The following is a 16,019-nucleotide window of genomic DNA, read 5'->3' on the forward strand; positions in this document are numbered from 1 at the left end:
CAGACCAGGAGACAACTTGGATAACTTGATTTGAATAAGAGGGGTGGGGTAACATAGCAGCGATGTACAAGTGAAGAGAGCAGCTTTACATCTAATGCAACAGAGATGGCAGAGCCAGGGCAGTAACACAACGCAGGAAGCAACAACGCAAAGCAAAAGACTAATAGACAACCCACTCTGCAACTTTCTGAGTGGCTGTGAAGTGCAAGCTCTATAGTTGTCAAGGACAGAAAAACAGATGTAACTGTAATTCAGATCAGTATGATGAGGCTGGTTAGACCATGTAAATTGCATGACCAGGTAGGAAAAACAGTGAGAGATGCTGTAGAAGAACAAAGACTGGGACAGAGCCAACATAGCAGGTTTCAAGAAGGATGTCCAAGTCAACGCTGCTGACGAAGCACAATCTTACCAACAAACAGGACAGCAGAAACAGAGAGGAAACTATGAGTGGTATAGAGCTGGGGATGCTCAGTTGCGTTGAGGCTGAAGCAACAGCTCCTTATCCATGAGGTGTCAGAAATGCAGACTGAGCGTTTTGGCAAAAGGCTACTTCTAGTCTTATCCTTGTGCAAAAGGCACATCAGAAACCGAAACCTCTTCCTTACCGTGATTGGTAGTGGAAGTAAATCCCAACTGTTCTTACCCATGCAACTGTTATGGACAACACAGGTGGGATTTTTGGAAGAAGTTAATTATCCATCTGTGAAACAATGGTTAGATGGACAATACATTCTAGCTCCTGCTTTCTATGTTGTCACTTGACATCCTTCAAGGTCCAGCAGAAGGCAAAAATAAGAGGGCATTTAGCTTTAGAATGCAGAAAGTCAGCTTTTTTTTTCCAGAAGACACGTCTATAAGATTGTCACGCAAGTAATAATGAATCTCAACAAGTGGCATCACCGTGGCATGCCAGAATACTTTTAAGCAGAGGGCAAAATCTAACAGAACCACTCCATCGATCCTGTTTTCCAAAAGGCTTCATTCTGTGTTGATAGACACATACCCATGAATATCCTCATGGGCATTTTAAAAGCTGTAGTTTCAACTCTGAGGTTTTGCAAGCTTTGTTTTGTGTGGTGTACGATATCATAAACATCCTGAATATAATTACAACTGCAATTTTGTGGGCTATATTTTCCCTCTTGGTAGCCCAAAGCCAATGTTTACAAAAACTTTTCAGCACGCTTATTTGATTTGAACTTTTTATTATTATTACAAATGTATATTATTTTATTAAAAAAATTCACACTGAAGCAAAGTCAATTCCATTTCATTACAACCAAGAATATAAAATAAATGCAATGAACTCATAGTTTAGTTTTAACAGTCATTTCAAGAGTGACATCAAGACAACTTAAAAGCAGTAAACTCTCAACTCTAGAATGAGAAACAAGTATTTCGCTTTGTGGTTTTGCTAGCCCATTGGCACAGGTGCTGCCGAATGCGGCCACCACAGATCTAGAGCGGCAAAGTTTTGTGGCAGCATGAGGCGCGTACACAACAATTTCTAATGAAAACTACAAAAATGAAAGATGCGTGCATGAAATTATTAGAAAAAAAAATATAACTGAATAGAGACAGGCACACTTCCACAAATAGTAAACATGGGAAAATACAACTAGAACAATTTGAAAAGTTACTACCTTACATATATAAAAAGTTCTTTAAATTGCTGTTAAAAAGGACATGTTCTGTCCAGATTTTGTGTAATACTTTTTAGTGTCTACACAAGACAAATTTTTTAAAAAATTAAATAGTATTAATTTACTACTAAATATTTAGGAGATAACAGTGCATTAAGGACTTTTTTTTTTTTCCATATAGTAATACACATCGCTCCTGTCTGGCGACATTTTTAGAAGATTATGTATGGCCTTATGTACAATACATTTATTTAATCCTAAAACAATTCTTTGCTTAATGGTGTTAAAGTACCATTCCTGAAGATTATGAAGGGGAACTAAGCTTATTATGTTTATATAAAATATTATACATATTTGAACACTTCTAGCTTCCCGCCACCCCTCCCGCTACGAATGCTCTTCCCTCCCCCTCCCCAGATACAGTGTCACAGATACAGTGCAGGACTCGCAGCTTTCCCTATATTTTTCCTTCATTGTGCAGTTTGTGCTACATAAACTTCACCAATGTGGACCAGGCCGCTCGTCCCATTCATTCCCCACACGTTTGTTTCCTCTGAGCCACGATGGGCAAAGCCGTACTCGGCGGCCCGCTCTCCAGCAGGCGACCAGGATGGAGAAGACAGCTCTGCCGGTGTCACCTGCCTCTCTCGGTACCAGTGTGAAACACTTTGGTGAAGGTGTAAAGGTTATGGGCAGAGGCAGAGCTATGAGTACTAATGAAACTGCACAGGCAAAAAAGAACGTTAAAATGACGTGGTCCTGGCTTCCCACGACACGCTGCACGATTCGCTTCTGAAAGCGGAGCATTTTTACCCCATGGGATGACCCCTGGAGAGCAAGACTTCTTCCACTATGACTGCCACCCACCCCGGCAACGCACATCAAGCTCCCAAGAAAAGGCGAATTATCTCACCACCAGGAAGGAACTAGAAGAGCGTGCACAGCCTACATTTCACAGCAAATGCTTCTGCTCTTATTCACTCTCCTCCCATTTGTGAGTTTGAAGGCAACGGAGGAAGTCAGCTCAGCTTCGCCTGTGCACACAAAAGCTAGACAGGAGCAGCATGCGGTCGTCTATCAGACCTAACCGAGGCAGAAACGCCAGTTCAGCTTAGAGAGAGGTTGTGGCAGTCGCTCTAGAAGCTGGAAGCTCACTTGATTAAAGCACCTTACATTGCTGTGAAGTTTCACACTCTACATACAGATTAATCTACACCATGATTTGCCTTATTGGCACAAGAGCCCACCTTAATTAACTGTACGGTAACATGCCTCCCTGTCACCTCCTGACGTTACACAAATTTTGATGATCAGCTGCACGTCACAGTAGGGAGATTAAACATTAGATAACTCTAATGGAAAAGAAAAAAGGATCTTGAGAGAACAGAAGGGTAAAGAGAACAGAAGGGGACAAAAATTACTCTGCCAGCGGTTAGTTTCCAGAAATGTGACATTCTGGTGTATGTGACACGCGGTGTAAATTTGGGGTTGTCCTGTGCAGGGACAGGAGTTGGACTTGATCATCCTTGGGGTCCCCTTCCAAGTCAGGACATTCTATGTCACAAGTCACAAAAATGTAAAGTAAACACTACTTTATGGCATTGGTCAAATATCCATTAGCTCAAAGGTACCTCATCCTAACATCAGTAAGGAGTGAGACATTCCACTTAAAGAATGTAACCCCAGACTCACTGAAATAAAATAAAGGAACAATTAAAATATGTTCTTTCAAACAGGCTACTAGGGTAGGTATAATATGTAGCATTTCAACGGTTACACATTGGAAGTATCTTTTGGGAGATTATCCTTCCCCAGAAATATTTTTCTCCTTCAAATTGCCTCATTTCATTTTCACCACCTTCTTTGCCGTTCGATGACAAAAGCAGGTTTTAGTTGCTTTTCCAGAGAAGCTGGGTGTTGTCAAAACCACATGATGGTAGATATGGCCAAAGCAAGCCAACTGCTCACAGCAGGTATGAAAACAACATGTGTTTGAGGAGCAAGGGGGCACTAAAGGTGATTGGGAGATCAAATCCAGTAGAAACATGTATGTGTCTAGCTGTGATGAAAAGCATTCTCCTCAGAGCAAACAGATTTTCTCATCTTGCTAGGTATGATCACCACTTCAGTGTGAATGTGTATGGGTATAGACACTTTTTTTGTATGGACTCAGGACAGCGGAGAACACACTGGGGTATAAGAGCCTGTAACATTAACTGTTTACATAGAAACTCTTCTCACTTCACCTCTTCTCTGGACACCAGTTGTAGAAGCTCGGTGATGTTACATTGCTAGTAGCTTTCTAAATGCTTTTTTCCAGGTTTTCTGCAACAAGAGCCAGCCTTATTTCTGAAGGCTGAAGGAAAAATGAAGCTGTCCCAAATTACATGTTGTGTCTCTCCGAATAACTGTGGTTGCAGAAGTTGGACAATAATCCTCTGATTATGCTTCTGAACTCTTATTTACTGGGGATTTTCTGCCAGCTACCCATCCGCTTACAGTCCTTAGGCACAATCAAAACATGTTTGCTCTAGGGAAAAAGAAACATTCCAGTGCAATCAAGCGCATCTGGTGTAACTAATCTGGGTTAATCACAGCAATGTGAGGGACACAGAATATGCATTATAAACATGAAGAAGGAACAATTTTCAACATGCTTTTCAAACTGCACATTAATTTCTCTTAATTATTAATTCTAACATAAAATGATTAAATGCATCTGTTTTCACAAGTCTTAGTATTTCTGTCACCTTTACAGTTAGAAAACTGACTCAGGAATGTGAAAGAAAGCTAAATTTATAGAACTCTCACATACATTAATCAGCTGCTTAAAAGAAAAAATAAGCCCATCATCCACATTCCTACTGAGACTTGAGGGCAGTAAATACATTTTCCTGACTATTTTGGTGTCCAGCCTGGGAAGACATTCCATTCTTCTGTTCCAACAGATCCTGAAAGCATCTCCTTTTTATGTGACTGTCCTGGTTTCATTCAAAATAACACTTAATTTAAAACTAGTCAGAGCATGATCACTGTGATTTCAAGAATTCAATGTGAATGAGTTAAGAAATATCAGCAATCTTCTGTTTGGCATTCAGTCCAGTAGCATGAAGCTTATTTGTCGCTGCAGAGACTTGGGTGGGTTTTTTCTTTTTTCCTTTTTCTTTTTTTAATTTTATTTATTTTTAAAATTTTTTTATTTTTAAGACCTCGCCTGAAAACTAGACTAATAAAAACAGAATAGTAAAATACTCTGGAACAGTAAAATTTTGCTGTTCTTGACATCCATGAGCAAACCAGTAATATCCTGTGAAAATAACATAGTGCTTTAAAAAGGTGCAATATACCTGTATAGCTAAACTGGTTTGCGTAGTATAAAACTAACTATATACAAGCTTGAAAGCCTGGGAGTTCAAGATTTTAAAACTTTAAAATGCCATCAAAGAGATTGAAAAGACAGATTTATGGCAATCACTACAGCATAAGGAAGGTGCACCAGGAATCCTTCAAAATTCCAAAGGTTAAAGAAGTTAAGTGCTGGGTTCAGATCAGAAGGGTTCATTAGAGTAACCACAATGGAGCACATGCAAGGGCAGGGAGGAAGGAAAACTTCACGAGAATCTCCTTTATGGCAATAAAGGGGCAGGGGGTGGAAGGGGGGAAGTCTTCAGTGGAGTGAAGTTTTCCTTTTATCATCATGAATTTTAATTCTGCATCATAGTTTGTATTTTTGGTTCTTCTCGTCGTTATGAACTTCATATTGCTGGAGTCTTCTGGCTTTTAGTCCGTTCCTTTCTGAGTGCAGTCCGTTAACCCCCTCAGTACCTGTGAGACTGATGAGATTGGTGATACTGGGAGCTCTGCTGAGACGATGTGGAATAGCCCATTGTACTCTGGGACTGAGAAGATCCCTGAATGTTGCTTTGGTAACTCAGGCGTGAGCTGGAGTGCTGCAGGAAAAGAGAGTGGGATCAGGGGAATGAAAACCAGCCTGTTAGGACTATGCAGCTCAGAAAACTTTTAACCTCTCTGAAGCTCATTAAAATGTGACTGTTGGAGAAGCTGACTAAACAGTGTTACGGTTTAAGGTCCCATAAAATAAGTAATCAATCTGATCTGCAATCAGCCTTAACACAGCACACAAAACACACAAGGTCACTGGCAGATACCTAGAAGTACAGCACGTATACACCCATTTATGAAGGAAAAATACACAAAACACAAGAGAGAGCAGACTCCATTGCAAAATTCAGCTGTTTCTTAAACTTGCATCTATCATTATTCTAAGTGCTATTAATGCAAAAACAAAATGCTGAGGCCAAACACCCTTTCTGAGATAGGAAATACTAAAAGTTAGAGACAAACAATCTATTCTGTTCCTGACAAAGAGACAACCATGACTTAAGTAAGAGTTACTCAATTTATCTAAATGACAAAAATGTCTAGTAGGATAAAATAATATACTTCTAGGTGAGCCTTTCAACCTGCTGCCTTATCTAGTGGAAGCAAGGACAATTGCGTATGTGCAATAACCTAACATTAATTTTCCAGAATGTTTTCTTTTTCCCTCCGATGTTTGGGATATTAGCTCAGTAGACCCCAGTCTCAGCAAGACAAATTTATGGATCATTTGCAACTTCCAGCCTGCTGAATTTGCCCTTTTATTACCATATCCATTCCCTGTGCAGAATTAATAATGAGCTGCAAAATCATGCAAGCTGCAAAATCACTTTGCAGAAAAAGTGCTCCACAATGGATAGGAGACTCTCTAGCAAGGTAAACCCCACCCCAGTCCACAAGAAAGGAGAGTCTACAAAAAGAAACACAAACCTATTCGCAGTCAGTAAACAGTTTGTTTCCAGCCAAGTTAAGTGCAGGGTCAGGCGACCATTCAATAGAGTTCTGTCCACTGTCTAGTTGATGGTTCTACTTGGCTATGCCCAAGGGTCAGCAGCAAGACTGTGGCCAACAGCAATCGTCTAGGAAAAGTGTTAAGATCCTACACTCTGATTAAATATCAGGATTATGAGTTACAGAAAGCCTCTGGAGAAGTTCGAGTTCTGAATGGAAATCCCATGGAGACAGTGGGTCTGTAAGAATACCACATCCTCCACAGACCAAGAATCTGCTCAGTGAAGTCAATACCCCAGTCAGTGAGGTCATCTAACCATTGGAGCCCAACCAGGAGAACTGTGAAAGCCTCCTGACAACTTTTCAGCTGGATGAAGAGCAGGAGCCTAAAGTTCAGGCAGCATAAACCACTTCTGCCCTTTGTTTCTGAACATAGTTCCATAGCTTTAATTTTACATGAATTGTAAACCATACTAAACCCTAAAAATATCACACTACTTTTTCTGTGTTCTGTCTAATGTAGGAATATGAAGGTTGCTTTCAAGGGGAAGCACAGTGAGGCTAAAGAGAGAAAGACAGCAGTCCAATCTTGCAGATTCTGTATCTCAATATAGTATCAATGTTTATAAAGGTCAGTTTGGGAGATAACAGCTCAGCACACCGGCTTTGGAAGAGATGTCTGCCAGCGGCACGTATGCTGTTAATAATCAGATTACGCTTGGCCTGAATGGTTAGATTGTTAACAGAGTGTCTGAAACCTGGAATTTGTCTCAAAATTCTGAAAGTTTTTGCAACTTCTAACAGAAAAGAAAGAGTTGTGATAAATGTTATGACTTTATAGAAACATGTTCTGGATGAAAAGCATCAGCTCACCATGCTAAGCAAAACACCCATGGTCACATAAGGAATGCTCAGTAAAATTCAACAAGGAATTCGCACTGGCATTTGTGTAAGCAACATATATTGAGGTTGGTGAACTACCAAAAAAATTTCAATGGAGACTTTAAATCACAAGCTAAATGAAACTCAAAGCAAAGGGAATCTTCTTCCTGCTTCTAAGATATAATGGAGTAAAATTAATGCCATAAGACTACAAGAATGCATTAACTTGCCCATGCTTATTTTTGTTCCACAGAGCAGAATTTGTTTTTAACGAAGTCAGACTTAGACAAATTGCAGACATTCCTTTCTGGAACAGAAGACTGTCAGCTAGAATTTAAGGGCAGATAGCCAAACACAAGTGTAAAAATGGATAATTGGACCATACAATTAGCAAGTGATGTAAAGGAAACATACAGATTATCGTTTTGATGCCTGTGCTGTTAAAGTTTAGAAGGAAAGAGTCACAGGGGGTAAAAAAAGAAAATCTAACTATCTAAATATATTTCCAGACTGCTAGCAACTTGTAAGGGGAAGTTTGCCAACAATTCAGAGAGCTGTATAAGGATTCTATGATGGATGTCATCAAACGCAGCACACCAGTCCTCAAAATACAGACCAGAACAGGCCAGCCATAAATACTGTGTAGTCAGACAGCTGTAGTGATCTGTCCAGACCTCAAGCCTGTCTGGAACTTTTCAAAAGAGAAAACTAGTTGTCCTTACCCTTGAATTGCCCTCAATGCCTTCATGATCATTTGTAATTAAAAGAGTAAAACAGAAATGGGAGAAAAACGTCTGGCACTAAGAAATCAATTGTCTGTGGAGAAGGTCTGGAGGGCTAAGTCAAGGCAACTCCAGAGCTGGGTTTTTTAAAAGCTACTTATTTTAAGTTTAAAGCAGCCTGATAAGACCATTCTCCAAGGTGGGATCCCTTCGAAGGCTAGTAGCAGATGGCATCCCTAGCATCTTTTAAAATCTACCTTTAATATCTACCTTATTCTGCTTTACAACTCACTGCTGTCCCAGCAGGTACAAACTCACAAGTATTGAACATCCTGGTAAGTTCAATGCTTTCTATATTTAGTGTAAGGCACTTTTCCAGTGGAAAATATCATTCTAGGATGCAAAACCGAGTATGGAAATCCAAAAATAATTCAGTGATACTGCTTTTACTTATAAATGCTACTGCACATGATATCTATTCAACTTTGGTCACATTACAAACGATGTGTTTCTTTGTGCCCTACTTTAGCATGAATCATACTGATCAACCAAAACATCATTCCTGTGCTAACACACATTTTTCTTCTTTAACATTAGAGGTAGACTTAGCAAGATACTAGAATAAACTACAGAACTACTCCATACATGTGATGATATGAGGTAAAATGAAGCAAGAATCAAATGAGAGAGTCTGGTTCTGACTTTACTTCTGCTTCTCAGGATCTTCATAGATCTGCTTCTCACACAGGATTTAATATTGCCGGGAGCTGAGTACCCTGAACTTGATCTAACACAGCATTTATGTGCATGAAATAGTTCCACTGCCTTCAGTAAGATTACTCTCAAACATAGAAGTTAAGCATACATTTAAGTGCTTTCCTGCATTGAACTAGTCCTCAACACTTCACAGGATGCAGCAGATACCTGTTTTCTTTTCAAAATTACTAACCACAGAACAAAACGTTTTTACTTTAAACCTTCAAACCCCCATTTTTATCTAATACATCATAGCACGCCTGCTCAGGTTACATGAGAAAGTCATTAAAACATGACCTGTTCTTTCAGTGGGGAAGGGGGAAAACCAGTATTTTGGCCCTACAGTATCAGAAGCAGCAAAAAAATCAAGAGGTACCTGATAATCTGAAGGCATGACAGGCCCGCCTGAGTTAGTGCCTGAAGGCCCTATGCGTGGTTTCTTGTTCGGAGGCACCTGGTTGAGGCTGGAGTCCTGGCTGTGCTGGAGTCCTGCGCCCGCACCCCCTCCTCCCGTGCCAGTGCCCCCGGCTGTCCCGTTGGTCTGGGTGCTGTTCTGCTGCTGCGGCTGCGGCTGCTGCGGCGCTGCCTGCGGCTGCTGCTGAGGTGCTGTTTGCTGCTGATGTTGGTTCTGCTGCTGCTGATTCTAGGGGAAGAAGTGGCACAACACAGTCACTTGCACTGAACTAGTCTGTGAGCTTTACGGAGTTGCCAACCCCAGCGTCACCGTGTCTGTGGAAGAGGCGGCAGGCCCTGCTGCTCGATGGAAGACCACAGCAAGGCTGTATGTTGAGAGAAATGCATCCTCTGTACACTCTTGCACACTTTGTGGTGGCATCCCATTTTGTGGTCATTTTGCTTTTTGTTTGGTTGGTTGGGGTTTTTTGGGGTTTTTTTTTTGTTTTTTGTTTGTTTGTTTTAAACAAAGCAAGCTAGACTAAAACTGGAAGGACAGCCTAGTGCCTCCTACAGCTAGCCAAGCATTCAGAGAAGAGAGTGGAAGGAACCATTTATAAAACAGTAATCACCTAATGGATTGAAAAACCCCAAAATTTCACTAGAGCTCAGCAGGAGACATGGTGAACCACAGTAAATTATTCTAAGTGCTTCAACAGCCTCGTTCACTCAGAATCAAAACCACTTCTCAAACTTTCACACACATTACAATAACCAAAGGAGGTCGGCAGCATTACTGACAGGAAGGTAAGCACATTGAGACCAGAGGAATGATATAATTTCTTCCAGGTTGTGAGGAAATTCTGTGGCAGAACCAGAAATGGGTTTCATTACTATTTTGCTCTCTGCTTTTAAGTACCTTGCAGAGAGTGGTGTACTGGGAATGTGGTCCAGCATGGTGTGCTAGGTATGGGGTCAGAAAATCTTATTGAAATAGCAGAAAAGTGAAAATTGACCACAGCCAAAGAGTTGAAGACAAAAGAGGCAGAAACAGCTGATGGAAGAATGTGGCAAGGGAAGGCGAAGACTAGCAAAGGAAGAGAAGCCAGACAATGAAGAGGACACTGGGACCTAGCAGGAAGACACAAAGAGAAAAGTGCCACAAAAGAGAGAAAAAAGTTAAGAAGGGAAACACAAGAGCAAAAGACATTGTACTCTTCTGGCCTCAGAGGGCTACAGACTAAAAAGAGTATTAGGGAACTGGAGGGAAGGTTAGAAAACCAGCCGAGTGCAACTGCCCTCCACGGTTAGAGAGTTACAAGGGAAGACCACCCATTTGTCTGGTTTCAAGCACTGGGGATGGCTCCTGCATCAGAGAACTAAAGCACATCAGAGAATTGTGAAGAAAAGCAATTTCACACCAAATGTGAGATATGTCACTTGTCCATCATGGAAAAAACCTACAATTGTCATGGCTTGAATTAAAAAGCCTTACTACCCTCCTCCCCAATACGCTGTACGGAACATTTCAGGACAGTCTTTTTTTCCTGGAATATCTGCTTATATAATTATCAAAGCTTTAGTATGGCAGCCTTTTATAAAAACCTCACTTTATTAGTTTCTCAGAAATCATGACAACCAGTTGCCACCCGCAGAAAATTTTTGATGTCCCCAATCACCAAAAGGCATTTAGATAAATGACGTAAAAGATCTGTATCTATGTCATTCATCACAATAGTCTCCCAAGATACATTCAGATGAAATTTGCAATGATGTATTCATTTAAGATTACAAAGAAGCCTTGCATCTTCAAGGACTTAAGAGGTGGCTTGCATTTCCATTTTTCGTTTAGCAAAACCAATAATATATACTCCTTCTTGTAGTCCTCAAATCCCATCTCAGTCAGATTCTGTTTCCCGGGAGATTTAAACTTCAACAATTTTAAAAGTTAATCAAGCTAGCCTGTAAAAACAAATTGTTAAGATGCAGTTTATCTTTTCATAATGGTTTGAGCTTCACTTATACAAACAAACGCCAATAACTAAGGCGGTATTTGTGCTACAAGTCCGAAACTTGTGTTTTCATAGGGGTGTTTGGATGCAAGTGAGGGTGTTGCTACTGAGAGCACTGAAAAACTGCAATTTCATTATAGGTAAACAAATATTGCAGGAACTCTCACAATCAAAGACAACAGTTTGTCCTAGGTCCCATGTTTCATGCTTTGGACATTAGAACAAAATTTACCTGACTAGTCTGAGCTTGCTCTTCTGTGCAGCTACTGCTGCTACTGCCTGGGTAGAGACTGAGATCTACTCTGTCAGACTCTGGCTGGGGTTTAGCTGCATCACCTTAGTGCACAAAAACAGCTTATGCCAGCAAAAACATTGTCCTCAGGTCAGTCTAGTTCATGGTGGATCCTAAATTAATAAACTTGCAAAAGGTCTACAGTTAGCAACATGTTACCATGTGTCACCTCTCAGGCACAAATTACCAAAATGAAATTCTGATCCTACCTAGAAACGAGCCCAGCAGAAACTTGCCTAACAGAATTTGAATGAGAAAATAATTTTTTCCACTTTGTTTTACGAACACTCATTTTAGCTTTGCTGACTAATGATTAACCATTTTGAAGAATGGATGCTTATGTTAAAGGTTATTCAATTCAGATGCAAGTTCCAAACACAGAGAACTCCTCTACATTTCCAAAGGGGTATACAAATATTTATGGTTTTAAAAATAAACCAGAAACCAACACTATTAAAAAAAATCATCCTCTCACTTGCAACAACATTAAGAAACAAAACACGGCAGAGATCCAACTTTCAGAATATCCTTTACCTTCACATTTTCTACACTGTGGGAACACATTCAGTAATGATGAAAAAAGTTTTTTTTGGAGTGTGCGTACATACGTGACTGTCCCCAGCAATCTCAAAGACCGTTTATATAATGGCTGTTTTGAATATAAACATGTCATTGTTCCCCTCCCCCCCACCCCCAACACTCCCAGGAAAAAGGTATTTACTCTTAAATACACTGACTTAACAAATGCCAGAGTCATTTTAATTCAGGAGGTTTGTTCTTGTTTTCGAAGCTGTGAGAGTCGAAGCAGAGCTAGTAAGTAAATTACAATCAAATCAGTATCATGACTTTCATTGTATTTTTGCTTAGGTGTCTTGTTTGCTCTTTTTGAAAAAAACTATCTGGACTCAAAAATCCAGGACATTACCACTTGTTCTCAGGACAGAAGAATCTACAATATCTATTTTGAAAAACAAAATCTGCTGTCTGAAATGTATTGTGACAGGCACACTTCTAAACTCAGCTGGTTTCTCACGTTACACAGAAAATCTGAAAGAAGATGCATGTAGTCATATGGTTTCTCCAAAAGATTAACAGCCCTTATGTAGTCATCAGATAATTACAGTTTAAGGCTGTCTTCTTCACATTTTGCTAGCTACACATTACTGTTGGTGTCTCATTGTACACTTTTAAGCGAAAATTACAAGCTGTTTCATACACTATAGCACAGCATGATGGGACAGTCACTGTGGTCACGTAGCACAGCTGAGCTACACGCACAAAGCTGGTCAGATTATGTTGCGAACACACCAGAATTTAGTATGCACACAAACACGTTCTTGCCCATATCTATGGGACTATGGGAAAGAGTATTCAGAGCAGATTTTTGCTCCTTTGTCTGAGGGCCCTTAAAACACAATCAGGAAACTGCACAGACGGATGAAATGTTCTGATGAGGTGCAAGAAGCAGGCTGCCACTATTTATTTGAGACCCTGACAGCCATTTACTTTCAAATGGCTGGATGTATGCCAGTCATACAATGGAAATTCCATCCTTTTCACGTGATCACAATGTATTTTCATCATGAAATGCAGGAGGAGGTAGCAAGGTCCTCTTGGAATGATGGCAGCTGAAAGCAGACTACTGCTGACAGAACAATCCATCCAGCTCATTCCTCACAGGTCAGGGCAAACCATGTTGGTGATGCTGCCTGAGACACCCCAAAGTCACCTGATGCTTTTAATCTGTCTGGGAAGCAGTTTTAAGAGAGCCTTGCCTGGAAAACACATTTTTAGTTAACTCTTCACACTTCATTAGTTTTCATTTAGGAGCACCATGACTCTCTTTTACTGCACAGTTTAAAAAAAAAAAAAAAAAGCAGTTTATTATACCTTATCCCCTTTCTCTTCAGGTTCATCTTCATTGAGGAATTCTCTTTTAGGATATGGAATCTGACAGCCAGCAAATACACTGAAACACAGTAAACAGTAAACACTCCACAAATTTGTACATGTGACACATTTACTTAATGCTATATTAAAACCAATTGAATATAGCACAATTTAATTTCTTGTATTTCATGATTCTTGTTTCCATAACTGAATGGCACTGTAAGCACCCAAGATAGCAGCAGATAGCAGCAGTTAGGTGCTGATCAGAATATTGTATCTCTTTGCTGTTGGCATGAGGCCATAATTTAGAAATCATGACATGGTAGAACATGCCTGAATGCTAGAATGGCCACTTGTCGATCCAGATGGCAAAACAAACAAACACAGTGTCAGAGGCTCCACAACACCTAGTTGGAACACGCACGGCTCACTGAATAAAGGGCCTGATCCAAATAATATGTATGTCTATGAGCCCACCTTGGCTTACAGTGGGCTTAAATATATTTGCCAATCACAACCGCAGAGTTACTTTCCATTAGCTTCTCAGGTCTTGTTTAGAGAGAAAAAAAGAGCTTTAAAAATTCATCTGGAACATTCCTTAACATTTACGGCAGAGACTTTATCACGTTATCCTATAATCTGTGGGGAGCTATAGCTCTATGTAAGATAGCATCAGATAAACACTGAATAGAAAATTACTGGTAGATCTCGACCAGTATCAATTTCTTAGATTTCTGTGCCAGCATTCAGAATACAATCAACATGACATGATTTTTTTTTAAAAGTGCGTAAACAGTTCCTAATCTAGCTGCTATGTAGTGTTTGGCTTATCCAAACAGAAAAAGAAGAAGAAAGAAGAAAAAAAAAAACCCAACTGGTATTAACTAGACTCCTTTTGCACTCCAGTGGCTGTTCCCTCCTTTTAGTGTTGCCTGCTAGCTGAGGAAGCAGTGAAAGCAAAGGTGGAAGTCGCCCTTCCTATGGTTCATAATGCTATGAACCGCCACACTTCTAAAAACTGTGAAGAGAAACTGCAAAAAGAAAGTCTGCCAGTAGGAATTGAATGTATCATTTGAATTTTTCATGACAATAAAATATAGAGAGATATAAAATCTGTACTCTCAAGCCTTCTGAACAGGGGACTTGTGGGATTTGAGGCAGTCATTGATCTCTTCACTCTTCTCTCCTCATACTGTTACTCTGTGCAAGAGGGCATGGAAAGGGGCTGTAGGTCAGACAACTGACTAGTCCCAGGGAGAGGCACAATGAAACCAGGCAACAGAAAACAGGGTTCTGTGAGGCTGTGTAAGGCAGAACAGAACAGGGCACAGATTAATAATGTACTGCAGTAATACTGTCATACTAGCTTTGGTAGTACATTCAGAATTACAACTTTAGTGCGGTACTGGTTTGTTGTCCACGGCTGCTCAGTTCTAGCACCAGTAGATATAGACACTTCAGTACTACACTAAGAGTTTCTACTGAGCTGTCCAAGCTACTACTTCTTGTGGATATAGGTAGACATCCATGGATTTTTCAGCTGTCATCTCATTTCGGGGATTAGCATTTAGCAAGAAGACAACACCCCTGAAGAGCACAGAAGAGGGAATACATACTCTGATGTAGGCAGAGGATCCTCTTGAAAGTAGGGGTCCTGCAAAGCCTGCTCTGAGGTAATTCTCTTTGTAGGGTCCATAGTAAGAAGCTTCTGAAGCTGCAAAGCATAACATTAAAAACAGCAAAGAGCTTATCAAACTATCATTTTTCAAACAATGACTTTATGTCTTGGGTTGTGGATCGTTAAATTATTTGTGGCTTGTCCAGTCAAGCCTAAGGTAGCATTGCTTGTTCAGTGAAGTTCCCAAGAACTAGAATGCACATCCATCAAAGCACTACAGCTGCAAAGCACTTCTCACTTAAGTAATACAGTAAAGTGTATCAGGTAATATTAATTGCTAAGGCTGAACCACTGTGCTAAAGTGACACTAAATTCACCTATTACAGGTTCATAAAGCATCATTTCTAAATAATGGTGTTTCGTTGTGGCACATGTACAGCTTTTATACTGTTCTGACACTTTTTTCCTGTTGTGTCAGCAGTACAGAGGAGACTGACTTTTGCAGACAGACTCTCCATATCACTTTAGGGACAGAAACAATAAATCTTCATCTCTCTTCCTGATGACATTCCACAGTCAGAGCACTCTGCCACTCATGCAGCTCCCAATCCCACTCTAATTGGTATTGAAATGAGAAAGAGGTGGAGCAGACCCTTCCTAGTAACCTTTCTTCCTTGCTAGGAGGAAAGCAATAATAAATTTATTAGCTAGAATGCTGTTGACTGCAGCAGGCTATAAAAGAGGATTACAGTATATTAGTAGTATAAAACAGGAATTATAGGGATAACATTATTTCTGGTTATTTATTTATCACATTCTGATAAACTCACAGTAGGAAATCTGGGTGCTCAAATTACATCATACGGTATCCTGCTCTCACACAATACTCTCCCAGTTCAAGCCAACAGTGAAAATAAAATTCCTTCTGCAAAGCACATCTTAGCTCAAACTCTATCT

At 40.2% G+C, this 16,019-nt stretch overlaps 1 protein-coding gene across 1 annotated transcript in view; it reads right to left on the reverse strand.

The window, feature by feature from the left end:
* Window positions 1-1,188: 1,188 nt before the first annotated feature.
* The window catches only part of CDK19 (cyclin dependent kinase 19), a 136,208-nt gene continuing 121,377 nt past the window's right edge, over window positions 1,189-16,019 (reverse strand). The window contains exons 10-13 of the mRNA XM_075087448.1: window positions 15,061-15,158; window positions 13,445-13,523; window positions 9,234-9,500; window positions 1,189-5,596 (exon numbers count right to left, since the gene is read on the reverse strand). Coding sequence (XP_074943549.1) covers window positions 5,465-5,596; window positions 9,234-9,500; window positions 13,445-13,523; window positions 15,061-15,158 — 576 coding nt within the window. The 3' untranslated portion in view covers window positions 1,189-5,464. The remainder of the gene's footprint in view (window positions 5,597-9,233; window positions 9,501-13,444; window positions 13,524-15,060; window positions 15,159-16,019) is intronic.

This window comes from Phalacrocorax aristotelis, chromosome 3, assembly GCF_949628215.1.
Source record: "Phalacrocorax aristotelis chromosome 3, bGulAri2.1, whole genome shotgun sequence".
Taxonomy (NCBI): domain Eukaryota; kingdom Metazoa; phylum Chordata; class Aves; order Suliformes; family Phalacrocoracidae; genus Phalacrocorax; species Phalacrocorax aristotelis.